The sequence below is a fragment of the Chenopodium album genome, chromosome 11, assembly GCF_948465745.1.
Source record: "Chenopodium album chromosome 11, dcCheAlbu1.1, whole genome shotgun sequence".
NCBI lineage: Eukaryota > Viridiplantae > Streptophyta > Magnoliopsida > Caryophyllales > Amaranthaceae > Chenopodium > Chenopodium album.
In genome coordinates, this window is record NC_137844.1 from 42,743,174 (window position 1) to 42,762,376 (window position 19,203).

A 19,203-nucleotide genomic window follows, 5' to 3' on the forward strand; every position below is an offset into this window, starting at 1 on the left:
ACCCCTGTAATACTGACCGAGTAACCCTTAAGTAATCCCTATAACATTGACGAAATAACTCTGTAACACTGAACGAGTAACCCCTATGACACTAACGAAGTAACCCTCATGATGGTTGGCCACACCGTGTAGCCGGCCACATATAAGGCTTTGCAGAAACTCCACATTTAGAATCCAATATAATATCTTAGAATTTGAAATCCAATAATTAAGACCTTCAACTACCACTCTCCTCTATATTACTAGTAGCCTACCAGAGTTCTACGCTCCATTCTCTCTTTTCACCGCCATAATAGAGGAGGCTCGAAATCCTTGAAATATTCACATTTATGTTCAATTTTTATGTTTAATTTCACAATCATGCTCGATTTTCATTGTGTTTGTTCATGATTATGTTCTTTTACAAATAATGTCGTTGCCATTAAACAATTTTAGAGCTCCATCAATGGCTTTGACATTTCTTTTTTTACCCCCATCAATTTACATTTCTCATAATTCCTTCTCCTCTCAAGCATACTCTAAACCAGAAATTCAACACCACTTCCAATCGTCTCTCCCACTTTTGATTCTCTTCCAAAGCTCATGGCAACGAAAGTGCGAGATTCAGGTAGTGGCGGTGGAGGGGGAAATTAACACTTTGTTTGGATATAAGGAAATGGAAGGGAAAGAAGGGAAGAGAAAGGAAGGGGGACAAACTCTCTTGTTTGGATAAAGGAATGGGGGAAGGAAGGGAAAGGAGAGAGAGGGTCTATTTTCCCTCTCTTTTTAATAAGCATAATCCTTTTAAAATTGAAGAGATTTGGAGAGAAAATAAAGTTCACTTCCCCCTCCCTTTCTTTTCCCATCCCTTCCTCCTCTTTCCCTCCCCTTCCTTTCCTTCCTTATTTGCTATCCAAACAAAGATTTTTCAACTCTAACGATGCGCAATGATTTATCCATAAACACCAACAATCTAATAGTTTTTAATTTTAGACTTGAAATACTACATACTTCAAAATTAATAGGGTGCAATTGCTTTAGATTTGTCAAACACTTGATTTGAATTTTCAATTTCACCATTTCAAATTTTGCAATTAAATTATACAATTTTAAATCAAATTCATCTTGTAGAAACATTACCTAAAGGATTTTCTAATTTCATAAATATTTAGAGTGGCCAAAGGAGGGGGTAATACCCATGTTTTGTGGGAAGTTTTATTCCAAGTTTTCATTCCCAAGAAAGTTAAATTTCCTCCATTCCACTTTTTATTGTCAACCAAACAACAATTATTTACAAAATCCCTAGAGCATGAGTTATAACACAACCCACGCTACTGCCATATATAGGGTGTGATACACATTAGATTTGTACATATTAGGTTATTTTTACAAACGTATAAACATACAATTGACCGATTCCCATACCTTATTTAGAAAAAAATTAAACAATTGACAGCAACAACTTACAACCGCCTCTATAGCCTCCGCTAGTATTGACTGCGTTGCCTATTCAGGTTAAGATTGTACATATTTTGACATCCACAAGATCCATACCAGCTGTACAGTCCGCACCAATGTTGCTTCTATTCTACTTGAATGAAGCTATTAATTGTCAATAAGAGTATCAATTACCTATTGCTAATCCTCCTTCCCTCTTTTCTTCTCAATAGACTTTATTGCTTCTTCAAATGACTTCTGAAACAACACAAAAGCACCCCATAAGAGCAGTGGCAACACAACATTATATAATTTCATCAATAACATATGCAAATCAATTTGTATTAAATAGAAAGCATTGCATTAACCAACATCAAATCACAAAAGCAAGCTGAAGAAACTAAGAATCAGTGGAAACAAAAACATGAAATAAGCCTATAGCTTCGTGCTCAAGCCTGTCCAAGCCTTAGCTTTTTGCCTAATTGAACTTATACAAATAAAATGTCCCTGTTTAGCTTTTCTAGCCAACCAATGGTTGAACTAATATGAAAATGGTAAACTGATCATCAGCACTCAACAAGCCTACTAACTGAGAGCCTCAGCTGATGATGCTGGCTATTATTTATTCTAGAGGTTGGAGGGTGGGGCCCGGGAAGTCTTGGTTCACAGTCCAGAGAAGAACAATAGGAAGCTAGGCAACAATTACAAGAAGTTATTTCTTATTTGTCTAACTACTTACAAATTAAAGTGAGCAACAAAGATTGGGGCCTACAAGAGCACATCCCACAGCTAGATATATGAGATAAAAACTGGCTTATTACTTTGAGTACATTCAGATTACATACCCCAGAATTTTGCATCTTCCACAGAGCTTCTCCACTCATGTCAATGACTACTGTCCCACCTAGTAATATTCTGCAAAAGTTGAACATAAACAACAATGTTAAATAGCCATTAGAAATTTTTTCAAGTCATTACAAATTTTTTTCATTATTCTATTCATTTTATTTTATTTTATTATTATTACTGTTTTTTTTTTCCGTTTCCTCTCCAGAATGTTAGGTATCAATTTAATCAAAAAGGAATAACCAAGAAGAAACATAAATTCTTTCAAACTTCACTTTCACAGTTAGTTTACAGGTTCAACTACTTGCAGATCCAACATGCTAAGTGGCCATTGCAATATAATGTACCTTTGCTCAACTCCAATATTATTATATAAAAAAAAAAAGAAAAAAAAAAAAAAACTCCATTATTATTATGTTATCAGTATGAGACAAGATCATAGACGACGTGGCATTACAAAATAGATCAATGAAAGTATTAATACTTTACGCAGGCTGGATGAGAGTTGATATAGACAAACATCAACCATTATACTTAACTAGATGAATATTTAGTAATAATGGCAGAAAAAATTTATAGGGTATGAAGATCACAAGTCCTTCACGAGCTACCAATACACAAAGACAGAAACCCCATACTAGTACTGTGCAGGAACATCATAATAGTGTAATAGTAATTACACTATTTTTTTGTTGGAACAAGAGGACATCAAGTTGCAAATGTCGGCTGTGAGATTATTGTAAGGCTTACTCAAGCACAGGCAGATAAACTGATGATCTTCCATAGAAAGGACATCAACTTATTCGTCAACAGTTGACAGCCGGCCTTCCCAGAAGACACACTTTAGCGGACAGTTCTTTTTTGGAGATTCAAAGTTTCAACATTTTATAGTTATTTAAAATTCCTTAATATACTGCTCACACAAAAGCTTTTTACATCACTTTGGTGCCTTTCTTTCAACAAAAATAAAAAAATAAAATAAAGAAAAAAGAAAAAAGAGAGAAAAGGTTTCCTAATTCAATTTTGTTTCCTCGATTTGAACCAAACAGCTCCTAAACATTCTCTCATAAGTAACGAAATGATACCTAACACAACACCACCACCAAAAAGTATCACATACTTCCTCTATTTATTTTAGTTGACACCTTCCTATTATCACGCTTGCCACCGCATGTTTTTAACGATTAATATCTCTAATTATCAACATTGTGAAATTTTAAAAAGTGGATATTAATAAAATATACATTGAAACGATTTAAACAAAATCCCACATAAATATGTTTTATCGTATCTATAAACTACAAAAGCGAATCAAAGCGTATTGTGTGAATAGTGTAAAAGTCAAACGGTATCAACTAAAAAAAACAAAGGAAGTAAATGATAGTCACTGCCTCCTCAGCCAAGGTACCTAGGTGTCACGATACGGAAGTAGCAACACAACTGGGCAATTTAATCTCAAGAGCACTCACGTCTATCTGGCGACGGAATGCGGGTGTCCGGGGCTTGTGACGGCCAATACTTCAAGGCGGTTACAAGCGAGTCCGAACCACGAGTTCTTAGTGTATCAAGTTGGTTTGGAGGGGAGCTATTATGCAAGTAAGACACTATCTATAAAGGTTTAACAACAAACAAGCATAAAAGCAAGGCAACACTTGGTAGAAGGCTTAAGATTTCATTAATCATTCACCATCTAAAAAGCTTTAATTTGATTACAAGGAGAATCCCTAGTGAACACTAAACTGACAGTAACACAATAATGGGACCTCGGGCATAGAAAACATAAAATAAACTCTAAGAAAGCATCTAACGGGAATCTAATAAATCAAAAGGAGTCGGATTCTAACATCCTCCCCCATTTAAGTTGTCGACGACCTCGTCAACTTACAAGAGTTACAATTAAAATTAGAAAATCCTAAACTATCTTGAGTCTCCGATGCGCCGTTGATGCGGTTGACTTCTGGAATCCCTACCGACTCTGGAAGTGGATCTTCGTTGTTGACGAGGAGCTTGTTTCTAGGGTGGCTCTACTCGAACAACTTATTGAGAGCTTCATCTTCTCCTGGGAGTTGAATCTTGTAGTTTCTGACGGCGAGCTGCTTCCTCAGTCATCTGTTGGGGTGGAGACTGAGGTGGTGAGCTTCAAGTTGTGGCTGGGGTCTCTTGGGTGACCATTGTTTCTGTGATCCCCTACACGTGACCTTTGTTGTTTGCTCGACCACTGTTTTCCCTCTCTCTTGGGAGGTTCTCTTTTGGTGTCTCTTTGGTGTCTCTAGGCTCGTCGCTCTTTGCTTCGAATCGGGTGTTTGATTCTGGGTTTGGCGGGGGTGTATCTTGGATGTTGCCGACTCACTGGGCTTCATCTCCCGCTTCTTGGTGTCTCTGGTGCGAGCTTGTTTCTTCGATGTCACCTTCTTCTCTAGCTCCATCACTCGCATTGCCGATAGGTATCGGACTTCTGGTTCTTCTGGGGCAATCATTCTCATGGAGCTCATCCTGTAGATCACACCCATTCTTTGAACTAACTGTTGTCTCTGCTGATGTAGTCTCCTTCTCCTCTGGGGACTCTTGTATGGACATGGATGACAATCTCCTTTGGATCTCGTCATGCGCTTGTTTATGCTCGCACTCCCACCATTTGTGTGGGCCTCGACAAAGTATGCAATTTGTCAGTCTTGTGATTGCCGAGGACATGCCGGCCATTGAGTTTCTAGAGTTGTGGAAGGGGGTAAATGTTAATTACGGTGTTAAACGATACTCGAGAGCCACTCTCTATACCCTTTAGAGGGCTAGGAGTCGGGCTATTAGAGCGTGTTGACGTCCCACTTGAATCGTTCTCAAATTGACGGCCCTCCCAACTAAGTAGTCCATCAATCTCTCAGCAGCACACATCGCAGCAGCAAGGGTATCAATTTTCTGCCTTAAAATCTCTCGCTGCGCCGTTCCTTTAACCCATTGACAAAGTTGAACACACGATCTTTTTCGTTCATGTCTGTGATGTCCAACATTATCGCCGAGTATTCGTTCACATAGTCGCGAAAAGAGCCCTTCTGGCGGCACTCTAGCAACTTCATCCGAGCAACAAAGGCTGTGTTGTCAGAGTAGAATTGTTCTTTGAATTCCTCTTTGAGCTCTGCCCATGTATCAATCTTTATCCTTCCTCCTTCCTGCTTCGATGTCTACATGCTTGGTGCGCCACCAAAACTTAGCATCTTCGGACAAGTACATGATAGCAGTATCCACTTCCCGATAGTCACTCAATTGACATACTCGGAAGTACTGCTCCATGTCGAAGAGGAAGTTGTCAACTTCTTTGGCATCTCTAGCGCCACTGTAGTCGCGAGGTTTGGGCGGCTTGATTTTCGCTGCACCAAAAACAAGTGCGATTCTGCCCACAGCGCGCATAAGGGTAACACATTTTAAGCGCTTCATCAGCTTGACCTTGAATAAATTGCAATTGTTCGCAGGAGCATCTCTATCTTCCATCAATTTCACAATTTGCTTGGCTTGCTCGTGTACCACGACTTGGAGTTGGGACCATTCGTCCGCCTTCTCCTCGAGCCTAGCGAGCCTTTCTTCTACGAATTCCATCTTCGTGTAGCCCTCCTTGGTGCCTACACGGGTTGCTTGCGACGAGGTTTGAACCTCGGCTCTGATACCAACTGTCACGATCAAAGAGTTTGGGCACCCAAACGTGCGGCGCGCTCTAGCCTTTTGGCGGAAAGAACACTAGGGGCTTGTGAGCACAAAGCAACACAAGTGGGCAATTAAAACTCAGGAGCACTCACGTCTATCGTGCGACAGAGTGCGGGTGGTCGGGGCTTGTGACGGCCAATACTTCAAGGCAGGTACAAGCGGGTCCGAACCACGAGTTCTTAATGCATCAAGTTGGTTTGGAGGGGAGCTATTATGCAAGTAGGACACGATATCTATAAAGATCTAACAACAAAGAAGCATAAAAGCAAGGGAACACTTGGTAAAAGGCTTAAGATTTCATTAATCATTCACCCTCTAAAGAGCTTTAATTTGATTACAAGGAGAATCTCTAGTGAACACTGAAGTGATAGTCACACAATAATGGGACCTCGGGCATAGAAAACATAAAGTAATCTCTAAGAAAGCATCTAACGGAAATCTAATACATCAAAATGAGTCGGATTCTAACGCTAGGTGACAGAGTGAAAAGCTTTCTCCTCCATAACTTTATCTAAGAAGTTTCAGTACTCCATCATAGTCTTTTTCATAGTCTAGCTTAGAAATGACACCAAATCATCCCTCCTATGCAATATAAAGAATAGTCCACAACCTTACGCCAAAAGAGACATACATCCAAATTTTATCTCGGCTACAGATTTTAGATCTTCAAAAAGAAAAAACTAATAGCCAATTGGTATAGTGGTACCTTCATCTTAATACAAATACCATTCCTCTATATATGGCTTTAAAATGTAACTAACACAAATGTATCGATGACAAACAGCTGATGAACCAAGTGTTAGGTATGAACATGGTGACTTCTTACAAATAAAGATTTAACATATTTATGAAGTCCAAACTCTTATTCATTAAAGATTAAACCTTTGGGTCGATTTTACTTCCTAAGCCCAAACTTAAATGATCATACAACCCATCATTTAATTGCATGATATAACTTAAAGTTTCTTAAATTGAATTGAGTATCTCATTCTTCAAGCTTATTTATTTTCATCTATAAATACTATATCCTTAAACACACAATTACACAATTTTACAAGCTCTAATTGTATCCCCTTGATTTTCTCTTTTTATTACTTTACTTTTCACGCATGGTCTTTTTTTTCAGTCAGCATACTGCAAAGCCCATTCTCACCAATTTCTGGCCGAAATTAGCTGTTTGCCATTTCTGACAAAGTTGTTCCTCACAAAAGAGGTTAGGATTAAAAAAACCACTCAATTCCTTCGTTTTTCCTTTCTCCTCTCCCAGCGTCCCTCAACGCCAACGTCAGGTGGCGGTGGTGCTCAGAGGTGGTGAGAGACAGAATGTTGAAATTTCAAATCAGCTTAAGTTAATTCAACTACTGGACATAATTAAAGAGGCCTTCTGCAGATATCTCTGTTGAGCTCAAATCTGGAACAGTTTCTATTCTAAATAAAGCAAGTTCAGAATAAGACACAGGTGTATCTTGATCAATTCAGCCAACTGCGATGCAGTACTTGCCTGAAGATACCGATCAATTTAGATTGATGATAACTAGTTAAGCACTAGTAAAACTAGAGAAGCTAATTAAGTAATTAACTATGGTGACTGTAATGGAGATTATAAACATTTAGAGTAAACAACTTGCTGTTAAGAAGAGAAGGTTTGGAAGTTAAACCATCACATTAAGAAGCAGAAATATAGCTTTAGGAACTTGAAAGAGTGTCAGAACAGCTTACATCAAGTGGTTTTCAGAGAGAAATATCTTTCCATCACGATAAGAGTTGTTAGAATATTCTTCCAATTTTACACATATGTAAAATTTAGTAATGTTATTTCATTTTATTTTCCTTAGCTAAAAGAGAAGGTTCTCTAATGCTCTATAACTAGAAGCACTTCCCATTATACAAAAAACTTTTGAATATAATGAATATATATATTGGGTTTGTATCCGGTATAATGTCTCTACAGTGGATGTTAAGAGTATGAATGAATCCAAAAGCTAGGTTGCGCTTGGGTGCGATGCCTAAGAGAGTAAACCAAAATCCTTTCCAAAAAGGTTGCGGAATTTTAGGTGTAATGTGCCTAGGAGGTCTTTGCAAGTATAATGGTTTTTAGATTTGATATAAGATAGCTCAATAAGTTTATAATGAGCTTAAGTACATAACTTCTCAAATGAAAGATTACCATATTGCTTATCTTTTCCTTAGCCCATTACACTAGTTGTGTAAATCAGTTTCCTCAAATTATATTTTGTTCCTTTCTTGCTAAGTCTTCTCTTTTCTTTTTTATTTCTTCCATACTAGTTCCACCTTCCAATAGAACTACTAAAGCAAAGGAACTATCTCGCATTCTCACATGTCACAAGAGTGAGAAGAATAAAAATGCTCTTCACAAGCGCTAACTAGGAATCCTTTACACTACTTCAGATAGCATCTATTTTCCTCCAACTGACTTGCTACAAAATCACCACATGCAACCATCAAGTGTTGAAAATCTTGAAATGCATTTCAATAAATGTTCAGCGTCAAACACAATTAAACACAGAGAACTCCAACTCTCTGTCCCTAACGAATATCCAGTGTGATTTCCTAAAAACATCCACTATATTAACACTAGCATATTTACACCACATGGCTCCAACTTCAAATTTTCTGCTTCCAGGCCATTGTCTCTCCTAACTCTTAACCCATACGCTCTCTTCTGACCATTTCTCTCAATCATCTTTATCCTATAACCTATGTTCCATGGACACGGGTACCCATGTCTCACACGGGTACATGTCTAAGCGTCCGACTCTATTATTTTGTGAAAGATCTCCATAATTTTGAACTAAAAATGAAGTGTCCATGTGTCATACCCATATCCGAGTGTCGAGGGTCCGACATGGGTACTTGGTGAAATGAAGAGTCCATATAACATAGCCTATAACTCCTTTTCTCTGCCCCATCCATTGCTATTTCTCTAACTACTCTCTCCTTCATATAAAAAGCTAATTTCCCAGCAGGAAAGCTATACAAATTGTACTCCCCCGAGTCCCAAGAAAACAATTCAACCAGCATAACACATTATTCAGAATCCAAAAATCATCCCCAAATAACAATTGCACTATACTAGTTTACAATTCCCTTGATCCTAACCCACAAATACTCCATCAATCCACAATTCTACAAAAACATCGACAACAACCAGCACACTATTCAAAATCCTAAATCATCCTTAAATTACAATAATACAATTATACTATATCATTCAGAATCCTAAATCACCCTTAAATTACAATAATTCATTACAATATTTTTCTAATTGTTTGCAATTTCCACAAATACTCCACTAATTCACATCTCAACAACAACAACAATAAACATAATTAAGATTGATTATGCACTTAAAACAACCAAACGAATAATAACGAAGAGAAAGAAATATGTACCCAGCAAAGGTAAGATGAAGAAGGAAAGAACGAGTCGTCATATATCGAAAAACGGCGTCTAAATTCGTTGCAAAGCGGTTAGCTCCAGACGACGACGATGGTGGCGGTCGATAATAAGAGCCACCGCGACGATAATAATCAGCATTGTAACTGCTGTTATTATTATTATAAAAATGGTTAGTTTCGCCACTGCTGAATCTGCTTAAATTATAAGCAGCACGCTTTCGATCATCAATTAAAACCTCATAAGCTTCAGAAACTTGCTTGAATTTAAGAGTTGCAGCATCTTTTGCAGACTTTGATGATTGTGCGTGTTTATCGGGGTGAAATTGAACCGCTAATTTACGAAAAGCATCTTTAATTTCTGATTTTGACGCATTTTTTGTGATTCCTAAGATTCTGTAATGATCCGCCATTGATGATCAGTGTTGGAGAATTGGAATATTGAATTGTGATTTCGTTTGTGTGATGTGACGTTATGGTTTTCTGGTGTTCGTTGGAAGAAAGAAGTAGTTTCGAGTGAGATGACATGGGTGAGTTACGTTGCATTGATTTTCAGAGATAAAAGTGTTGGGGTTGATAATTTGAAACGATCTGTGCGAATGAAGGTAAGGGTGATAGCGAGGCGTCGTGGCTTCGTTTTCTTCCACCATCATATCATAGCTCTCAAGGGATTAGAGCTCTCCTCCCACTTCCAAGAGAATTTGGAATTGATTCACATCACGGGGGTGAATTTGAAATTGATTCACATCACTTGCCCCCGTGGCTTTTAAAACCAAAAAAAAAAATGTAGGATTCTAGCATTCTGGTTTTAATTTGGATGATCAAATCGAGTTTGTGGTTGACCCATAATGAGTAAGGTTTGTAAACATTTCGTATTGTATATGTTTGCGTTAACGTAGCTCTATAGGCCCTTTTTTAGCTTCTAAGCAAAGCTCAAGCATGTTATTATTATTATTATTATTATTATTATTATTATTAGCCGCAACAGTTAGGGGTGAGCAGAACCGGAATCGATTATATCGGGTCCTAAATTTTTGGACCCGGTTGAACCAATTCTAAATCCGGGTACCCGGTTGCTTTTCTTTCCTCTTCAGTTTCAGCAGTTCATTAATTCAATACTAGCATTTTGTCTCAATTTAATCCAAGAAGAAATAGCTTAATTTTCATAAACATGCAAAAATAACTCGAGATCTCGAGAAATATAAATCACCAAAAAGATTTTTAAAAAAAAAAACAGAAAATTTACATAGTATACATTAACAAAATAAGCTCAAAATTTCAGAAAGTAAATCAAAAAATTACATAATCAACAAGAAAAATAAGAAAAGGAGCTTGATAGGAGATTCAGAGTGGTGACAAGTGAACTCCGACCGTGAGAAAGCCGCCTTGAAAGAGATCAATGATGGTGATGATGAATGGGTGAAAGAATATGTGATGGAGGCTGTGAGATGTTGGGTTAATGCAATGAAGTACTCTTAGGCGACATTGAGAAAGAATAATATGATGAGAATATGTTGGCTTGGGCTTGTGTTTTGGGCTGTAAATATTGGATACAAGTACTACTATTTAACAAGTCAGCTTTATAATATTTTATTTCAGCTCTACAACCGGGTACCAATTGGGTACCGGGTCCAAAAATTATGGAGCCGGAATTGAAACTGGATTTAACCAGGTCCTAAATTTTAGACCTAGAATTGGAACCGATGAAATCGATTTTGGGTCCGGACCCACTGGGTCCAAACCGGTTCCGGTTCCAAAACCGGGTACCCACAGTTTTTGCTCACCCCTAGCAGCACCACCAACTATTACAAAGGTGTGTGTAGCAACACAACCTTTTGATGTTGCATTTTGCATCCCAAACTATGCACTTAGGTGCACATAATAATATTAACATCAATGAAACTGAAAAATTGAGATTTTGCCGGAAAACTAAATTTTCCCAAAAAAAAACTGGAATTTTAGAAGAAAAAAAAATAGATTTTTTTTATTCTCACATCAATGAGTTATTACACTCCTCTACCTCTCCATTTAATTTTCTTCCTATGTATTCCTATCACTTTATCGTCAACATTGAGGAAAAACTCCATTGAGAGTAGAAGACATGTTAAGGCACACAATTCTCACGCCCTACGATTAATGTAATTGAGTTTGATTTATTATGGGTAATTGAGAAGGAAATTATTTATTTTTAGGTTGATAATTGCAAATATTTTAATTGGATGGGTACAGAAGAGTACTTAACACGTGCAATTGTGGTGATGAATGGCTTGGTCTTGATCTGACAAGGAAGTATTAGAAGGTGAAATAGAATTCTGATATGGCAAAACTTTTTGCGGTCCAATTCAATTGACACATTGAAACTATGTTACATGGACTCGGGTACGTGTGTCGGACATGGACACATGTCCGAGTGTCCGATTCATCAATTTCCAAAATTTTAGGACACAGGGACCCTGTCCTATAGTTGAACACGGGTGCGGGGACACGACACTTTCAGTTTTTGTAAAAAAATGATACATTACAAAATATTTAATATTTCATTAATATTCAAAAAATTTACAGTTTGCAACTTTTCTGTTTTCATAATTTTCCATACATATTCTGATTTTTATGCACCCATATTACATATTGGATGACATTTCTTAATTTCTAACTACTTTCTTACATTGATACCAACCAGAACATAGTTACATAGATATGTAACTTACAAAATAAAAGCATTTTGCCATGTACATTAGCTATACATCTATCAAACTAACATGGCCATGCAAAAGCAAAAAGGCTACTAAATACTAACACTTAGTCACTAACAGTGCTAAAGCAATCCAAAATAAAATAGTTTAGTTAGATATCACCGGGGATCCTTAACCTCCTTTCATCCAACTCAAACCTCTAACGTCATGGCTTCAATCTCAGGTTCATTAAGAGATAACTCGACCAGCTCCAAGATGTGGTCTACATCCATGGCATTTCCTCCTTAGATGTTTTTTTTTTTTTTTTTTTTTTGCAGTTTAGAATAACCAGATTCTTTAAATTTAAGTTTAAAAATACTTTGTTCACAATAACTTACCTATGTCCCAATAAGAGCTTGGCCCCTCACGATACTCGTTTTTCTTCATAGCAAGCAAATGGAGGTTCATATGCACATAAACCAAGTCTTCAACTCTGCTAGAAGTTAATTTGTTTCTCTAGTGGTTTGAATAGTTCCATATGTGCTCCAATTCCTCTCGCAACATGATGATGAGGTTGTTTGGGAAAGCAATTTAAGAGCCAACCCTTGGAGTAATGGTGTGGAAGCACCATAATTGGCCCACCATGACAGAGGCTCCTCTTTGGTTCTTGCGTTCATGACATGAATTTGACCAAAGTAATCCAAACCACAAGCAAAAGCTCCATACTCCTTGTACACTTTTTAAAGATCATTTAGGTTAGGAAACAATCTACAAAAGCACAAATCCCTATTTTTAGACACTTCTTCATCTTCATTAGGAGCTATTCGACGTACCCTGTTGCTTGGAGCTTGCAACCAAACCTCACTATAGTATTTAGGAACTAATGAGTGAGCCAGACAATGCAAAGGAGTGTTGCTCTTATTCCATCAAGTCACCAACACTTGATGAATTGCATTGAAGAAGTTTGAGCTATTAGTTAGTAAGTTTTTATCCTCTTGCTCAAATATAACTCTTTTCACTTCTTCTATATGGTTGTGTCCCACATGTCATAAACATACGGTAGGATGAACATGTTCAAACGAAGGATGCGAGATGGTGCTAAGTGTTATGTGAGTAGGGATAATGAGGAAATCATGCTTCATCACATCCTAAGAGATTTCCCTAATGCCAAGATGGTTTGGAGAAAGCTTGTCAAGCCTACTCACTTTTTCCAATTTTTTCATGGCACTATTAAGGAGTGGATAACCACGAACCTTGCTAATATTGGAGGCAATATGGCTGAAGATTGGCCAATTATAATTGGGATAGCTTTTTGGTGGATATGGAGGTGGCGCAAATGCCGTGTTCATAGTAGAAGGGATGGGGTTCCAGTGGACTTGGGGGCTTTTCTTCGAGTGCGAGTTGAGGAGGTCAAAAGAAGTTTGTGCCGCAACCATTCTAATAGAGCAGTTCATTTAAGCAACAGAGTGGAAATTAATGTAACTTGGCAGGCTCAACAATTGGACTGGTATGTCCTCAATTGTGATGGGGCAGCTAAGGGGAACCCAGGCATAGCAGGAGGAGGTGGTATCATTCGAAACTGGGAAGGCCAATTTGTTTCGGGCTTCACTGCAAGCTTTGGTATTTGTTCATCTTTTAAAGTTGAAATTCTAGCTCTCGCCAAAGGTCTCAAGCTAGCTCAAAATCTCCAAATCCAACAACTAGAAGTGCAACTTTGGAAGTGCAACTTGATAATCTAGCTTGTATCCAAATTCTGTGCAAAGGGGAAAGCATTGGAGGTGAGAATGCACATGTCATTAATGAATGCGTAAGCCTGACTCGAAGCAATAGCTGGAGGGTGAAAGTAGCTCATATCTATAGAGAAGGAAATCGCACGGCGGATTGGTTGGCCAATTGCGGAGTCACTCAAGACACAAATTTTTGTATTGTTAATTTCATTCCATTAGAAATTCCTAGGATCTTAGAAGAGGATGCAAGAGGGGTGTCATTGCCTCGTTTTGTACCTCCCTAAGAGTTTATGTTTCGTATTTTTTCTCTTCTGTTTGCTTTATTTTAGTTTCTTTGTATTGCTTTTCTTCTATTTTGGAACTTTTTCCTCATTTGAATAATAAAAAGTATCTAGTAAGTTTTAATAAGTTCAGACAAATAAGTTCATAAAGTTCCTATTACAAAGTACTTATAATAAGTTTAATCAACTATTATCTAATAATCTCTTATAGGTTAAGAAGTTAAGAGTAGTTAATAATAGTTCATTTCTCTATTACTTAATTACCTTTATCTCACGATAGTCTAATAAGCTCTTATCGGTTAAAATTAGTTAAGACTAGTACCCATTCAATCTAATGATAATTACACCTTTTTATACTTTCTTTATTACTTAATTACCTTTTTCCCATGATAATCTAATAAGCTGGATCTTATAGGTTGACAATAGTTAAGACTAGTACCCATTCAATCTAACGATAATTACACATTTTCATACTTTCTTTATTACTTAATTTCCTTTTCTCACGATAATCTAATAAGTTAGATCTTATAGGTTAACAATAGTTAAGACTAGTACCCATTCAATCTAACGATAATTACACCTTTTCATACTTTCTTTATTACTTAATCACCTTTTTCTCACGATAATCTAATAAGCAAGATCTTATAGGTTAACAGTAGTGAAGACTTGTGTTTAGGGTAAAAATACACCCCAACACATGGTCCAATCCCATAGTGATATGTGGCCCAATTAAATGGTGACACGTGTCCCTGTAGGAAGATGATGCGTGTCAGCGCAAAAAGAGCACCTGAAAAGAGAGAAAAGGGCCTCCTTACATCAAGAGGCCTAAATCCCAAGAATGCCGCAAAACGGCGCCCCCATCTGACATGTGTTGTCAGCTGATTGCGCAGCCAATCAGGGCATAGAAATCTAGGGTACAAACCCTAAAGAGGCACAATTTCCTACCCCTATAAATACCCCAATCATTTATGATGGGGGGGTGGATTGTGACATAACATTAAAAAGCGCACTAAACATCTCCAACTTCTCTCTACTTTCTCTCTCTAGTTTACTCCGTTTTCCGGTCACTCACTTAATCGTCGGAGGCGGATCTCCGATAAACCGGAGCTCCATTGTTTTGTAGGTGTCCGAGTCTACTTACCGGCAGAGCGTGACCAGTGTCCCGAGGGATTCCAAAAATACTCCGAAACATTTGGCGCCGTCTGTGGAGATACTTGTCCGCTATGGCAATAGATGGTCAGACACCTAATGCCGGCTGTGGCTTGGTCAGGACGGCCATGTAGAAGATATAGTCACAACGATTCATTCCAGCGATCCTCTGAGCGCCTCATTCCATGAGGCCGAGGATCCTCCAGTTACCGCTGCTTCCTTGCAGGCCGCACTGAACAAACTCCGAAAGGAATTTGAGAACAAGAGAGCTTCTACCTCTAGACAGCCGTTCAGGAGAGAGGGAGAAAGCTATCCAAAGAAGACTCAAAGTAAAGCGACTAGCGCTATGGATGCTGGGAACACCCCTTTCCGTCGACAACATGGAAGATCTCCCAGGGTGCCACGGACGAACATGTCTAGGCTCCTTGAGAAAACACAGTCGGCTGGGGGGCAGTCCAGACAACCTCAAAGGGAAGAACTTGAGCCGTCTCGACACTGGAAAGATGAAAGGGAATACATCCGGCACAAGCAACGGGAACGTGCAGCCTATTCGGACACGGCCTCTACTCCAACAATGTCGGATGAATTCTCTAAACACTCTCTTTCCCAGCATACCAGCTTGGCCAGGACCAACAGGAGTAAAGCTGTTCGTACTCCAACTCCTATTCCAGTTCAACCGTTTTAGTATCAGAAACCCCAGAATTTCAATCCAATTCTGCCACCTAACCCCCATGTCTTCGGACAGTACAGGCAATATGGCCAGCTGTTCGACCAGACAGCCTACCTGGCCTGACAGGTTGTACAACCACAACATATTGATTGGAAAATGTGTTTGTTGAACCTTGGTGACAAGCCACCTCCGTTTTCTCAAGAGATTCTTAACTCTCCTCAACCAATGAAGGTGAAGAGTGTACTTGTGAGCGCCTATGATGGTCGGGAAACCCCGAGGAACACGTCACTTCGTACTGAAATCTAATGTATTTGCAAAGTTTGGATGATGCCACATGGTGTAGGTGCTTCCCGACCACCCTTAAGGGTGTGGCGCAGGATTGGTTTAACAGCCTACCGGCCGAGTGCATTAACTGCTTCACCACTCTTAGCTTACTATTCGTTGGAAAGTCTCCTACAACATCCCTCCCTGAAAGACTAGTCTTAACTTGGCAACAATTGTACAAGGAAAGAATGAGGGCTTACGTTCGTACGTCCGGATATTTAACCAAGAAAAAGCCCAGATTCATAATCTGCCGGATGAAATGACCTATTCGGAATTTCTCCGGGGATTAAGGCATAATGGTTTTAAGTTTGATTTGGTCAGGAAAAAGGTTCGAACATACGCAGACGTTCTGTGGGAAGCTGAAGCCTACATTGAAGCAGCTGACTTTTATTCACTTATAAAAGCAGAAGTGCCGACCAAGGGGGCTCAGAAGAAGCAATCTACTCAGCAAGACTCGGTTGGTAAAAATTAGGAAGGAAACAAGAGAAAAGAGGTTGGGTGGCCGATGGCCAACAGGCAAAGTCAAAGAAGATCAAGACGTACGAACCCCAGTATGAGTTTAACAAGGATTGTTACTCTATTCTGATGGAAATCAAGGATAAGTTTGAGTTCGAAAAACCTCAGCCGTTGAGAGGCTCGGCCTAGTACAGAAACAAGAACAAGTATTGCCATTACCACAAGGATGTGGGGCATGACATGAACGACTGTATCAATTTGAAGAGGTTATTGGACAAGCTAGCTGAGAAAGGCATGCTAACTCATATGTCATGAAGTCCTAGTACACCTACACTCGGACGGACAACAAGTTTGAGAAGAAAAAGCAAAATGACAAGGAAGATGATGGAAGCAGCACTGACTCTGGTTTAGTGGCCGTTATATCAGGTGGCTTTGCTGCAGGCGGCCCTACCATGAAGGGAATAAAGCAAGACGCTTGGAAATTTGGAAAAGTGATGCATGCTGAAGAGGTGAAGGTTGAACCCTTCCCAGAAGTAACGGTCAGTGAGGCGGACCGAAGCGAGGTCAAACTCCTACATAATGACCCTATGGTATTTGTCAAGAAAATAGCCAATTTGAAAGTCGGCCGGATATTAATAGATACGGGCAGCTCGTCCGATATTATTAGCTTGGCCGCCCTCAAAGATTTGAAAGTTCCCAGAGGGCGCTCTCAAAGATTTTAACCACCCTTTGGTTGGGTTTGGTGGGAACATCATACACCCAGTCGGACAGATAGATTTGCCCGTCCGATTTGGGCAGAAGGGGGAAGGAAGGGACATGGTTATCTGTTTCCTAGTGGTCAAGGAACTCACTCGCTATAATGTCATACTCGGGCGCCCCACGTTGAACGCAGCTAAGGCAGTAATCGTTCCTCATTTGATACTGCTGAAGTTCGAGAGGTCGGACGGGAAAATTAGCTCAATTCAAGGAAGCTAGAAAATGGATAAGGAGTGTAACCAACTTGCAATAAAGCCAACAATATGCGGACAAGGAAAGCTGTTCAAGTAAAAAACCGAAGAAGGGTCACTTTAAGCATACAAGGTCCGCCAGAAGCGCAAGTCAGCCATGACTGACCAGGCATAGCAGCTACTGACCCTCGACCGGCCAGAAGAATTAAGGCCCCAGCCGGCCTGCGATCACCAATATATAGTGCTTGACCCGATCAACCTGATCGGGCGGTTAAAGTAGGCACTATAGTTGTGGGTCTGCTTGGAGACGACCTAGTCAAGCGGTTAAGAGAATTTAAGGATGTGTTTGCATTTAAAGTTAGTAAAATGCCAGGTATTAGCCCAGACCTGGTCGTGCATAAGCTGGCCGTGAATCCAGTCATTAAACCCGTCCGCCGGAAGAAAAGAAACCACGGAGAAGAATGGAATCAGGCGGCCGCAATAGAGGTAAAAAAGCTGCTGGACGCTGGTTTCATTCGGCAATGCTACTACCCTGATTGGGTAGCCAATGTAGTCCTTGTGGAAAAGCCGAATGGAACTTGGAGAATACGCCTGTATTAAACTGATTTGAACAAGGCATGCCCTAAGGATGACTTTCCCTTGCCTAAGATTGACCAACTGATGATTCTACGGTCGGGCATGCCCTGATGAGTTTCATGGATGCATACTCCGGATTCCATCAAATCCCTTTATGGGAAGAAGATCAAGAAAAGACTGCGTTTGTGACCGATCAGGGGTTGTACTGTCACAAAGTCATGTTGTTTGGTCTTAAGAACACCCTTGCCACTTTCCAAAGATTGGTCAATACGGTCTTTAGAGATGAAATTGGTCGGAACATGGAAGCGTACATTATGATATGATTGTCAAATCAAAAGAGTCGGCTGACCATTCAAATGATCTTCGAGAAACGTTCACCGAACTCAAGCAGCATAAGATGATGTAAAATCCAAAGAAGTGTGTCTTTGGTGTTGAGTCCGGCAAATTTCTCGGATTTTTTATCAATCAGCGTGGAATTGAGGCCAACCCTGAAAAAATTCAAGCAGTCTTGGACATCAAGTCGCTAAGAACAATTAAAGAATTACAAAGATTGACCGGCTGTTTAGCTGCACTCGGCCGATTTTTGTTAAGGTTAGGGGATAAGTGCCGATACTTCTTTCAAACTATCAAGAAGAAAGCCATGTTCGAGTGGACAGAGGAGGCCGAGGAAGCATTCGTACAGTTAAAAAGCCACCTACATACCTTGCCTTGGCTCGTTAGTCCACTCAAGAATGAAAAGCTATATATGTATCTTGGCATTTTAGAACATTCCTTAAGTGTCGTCCTGCTTGCTGAAAGGGACGGCCACCAGATCTCAGTCTATTTCATCAGCCACGTACTACACAATGCTGAGCTTAGGTATCCCCCCATCGAAAAATTTGGCCTGGCATTGTATATGGCGTCAAAGAAGCTACGACCATATTTTTTAGCCCATTCAATATTGGTCTACACAGACCAACCGTTGAAAAAGCCGTTTGTAACTTTGGAAGCCAGTGGCCGCATGCTTAAATGAGCCTTAGAGCTGAGAGGC

The 19,203-nt window shown here is 39.4% G+C and overlaps 1 protein-coding gene across 1 annotated transcript; it reads right to left on the reverse strand.

The window, feature by feature from the left end:
* Positions 1 to 1,236: 1,236 nt before the first annotated feature.
* Positions 1,237 to 10,218, reverse strand: LOC145568907 (chaperone protein dnaJ 72-like). The gene is made up of 3 exons (XM_081628290.1): positions 9,369 to 10,218; positions 2,262 to 2,331; positions 1,237 to 1,674 (listed from the first exon to the last, which is right to left on the reverse strand). The coding sequence occupies exons 1-3, from the start codon at positions 9,782 to 9,784 to the stop codon at positions 1,618 to 1,620; spliced, it is 543 nt and encodes a 180-aa protein (XP_081484416.1). The 5' UTR covers positions 9,785 to 10,218; the 3' UTR covers positions 1,237 to 1,617.
* Positions 10,219 to 19,203: the final 8,985 nt, after the last annotated feature.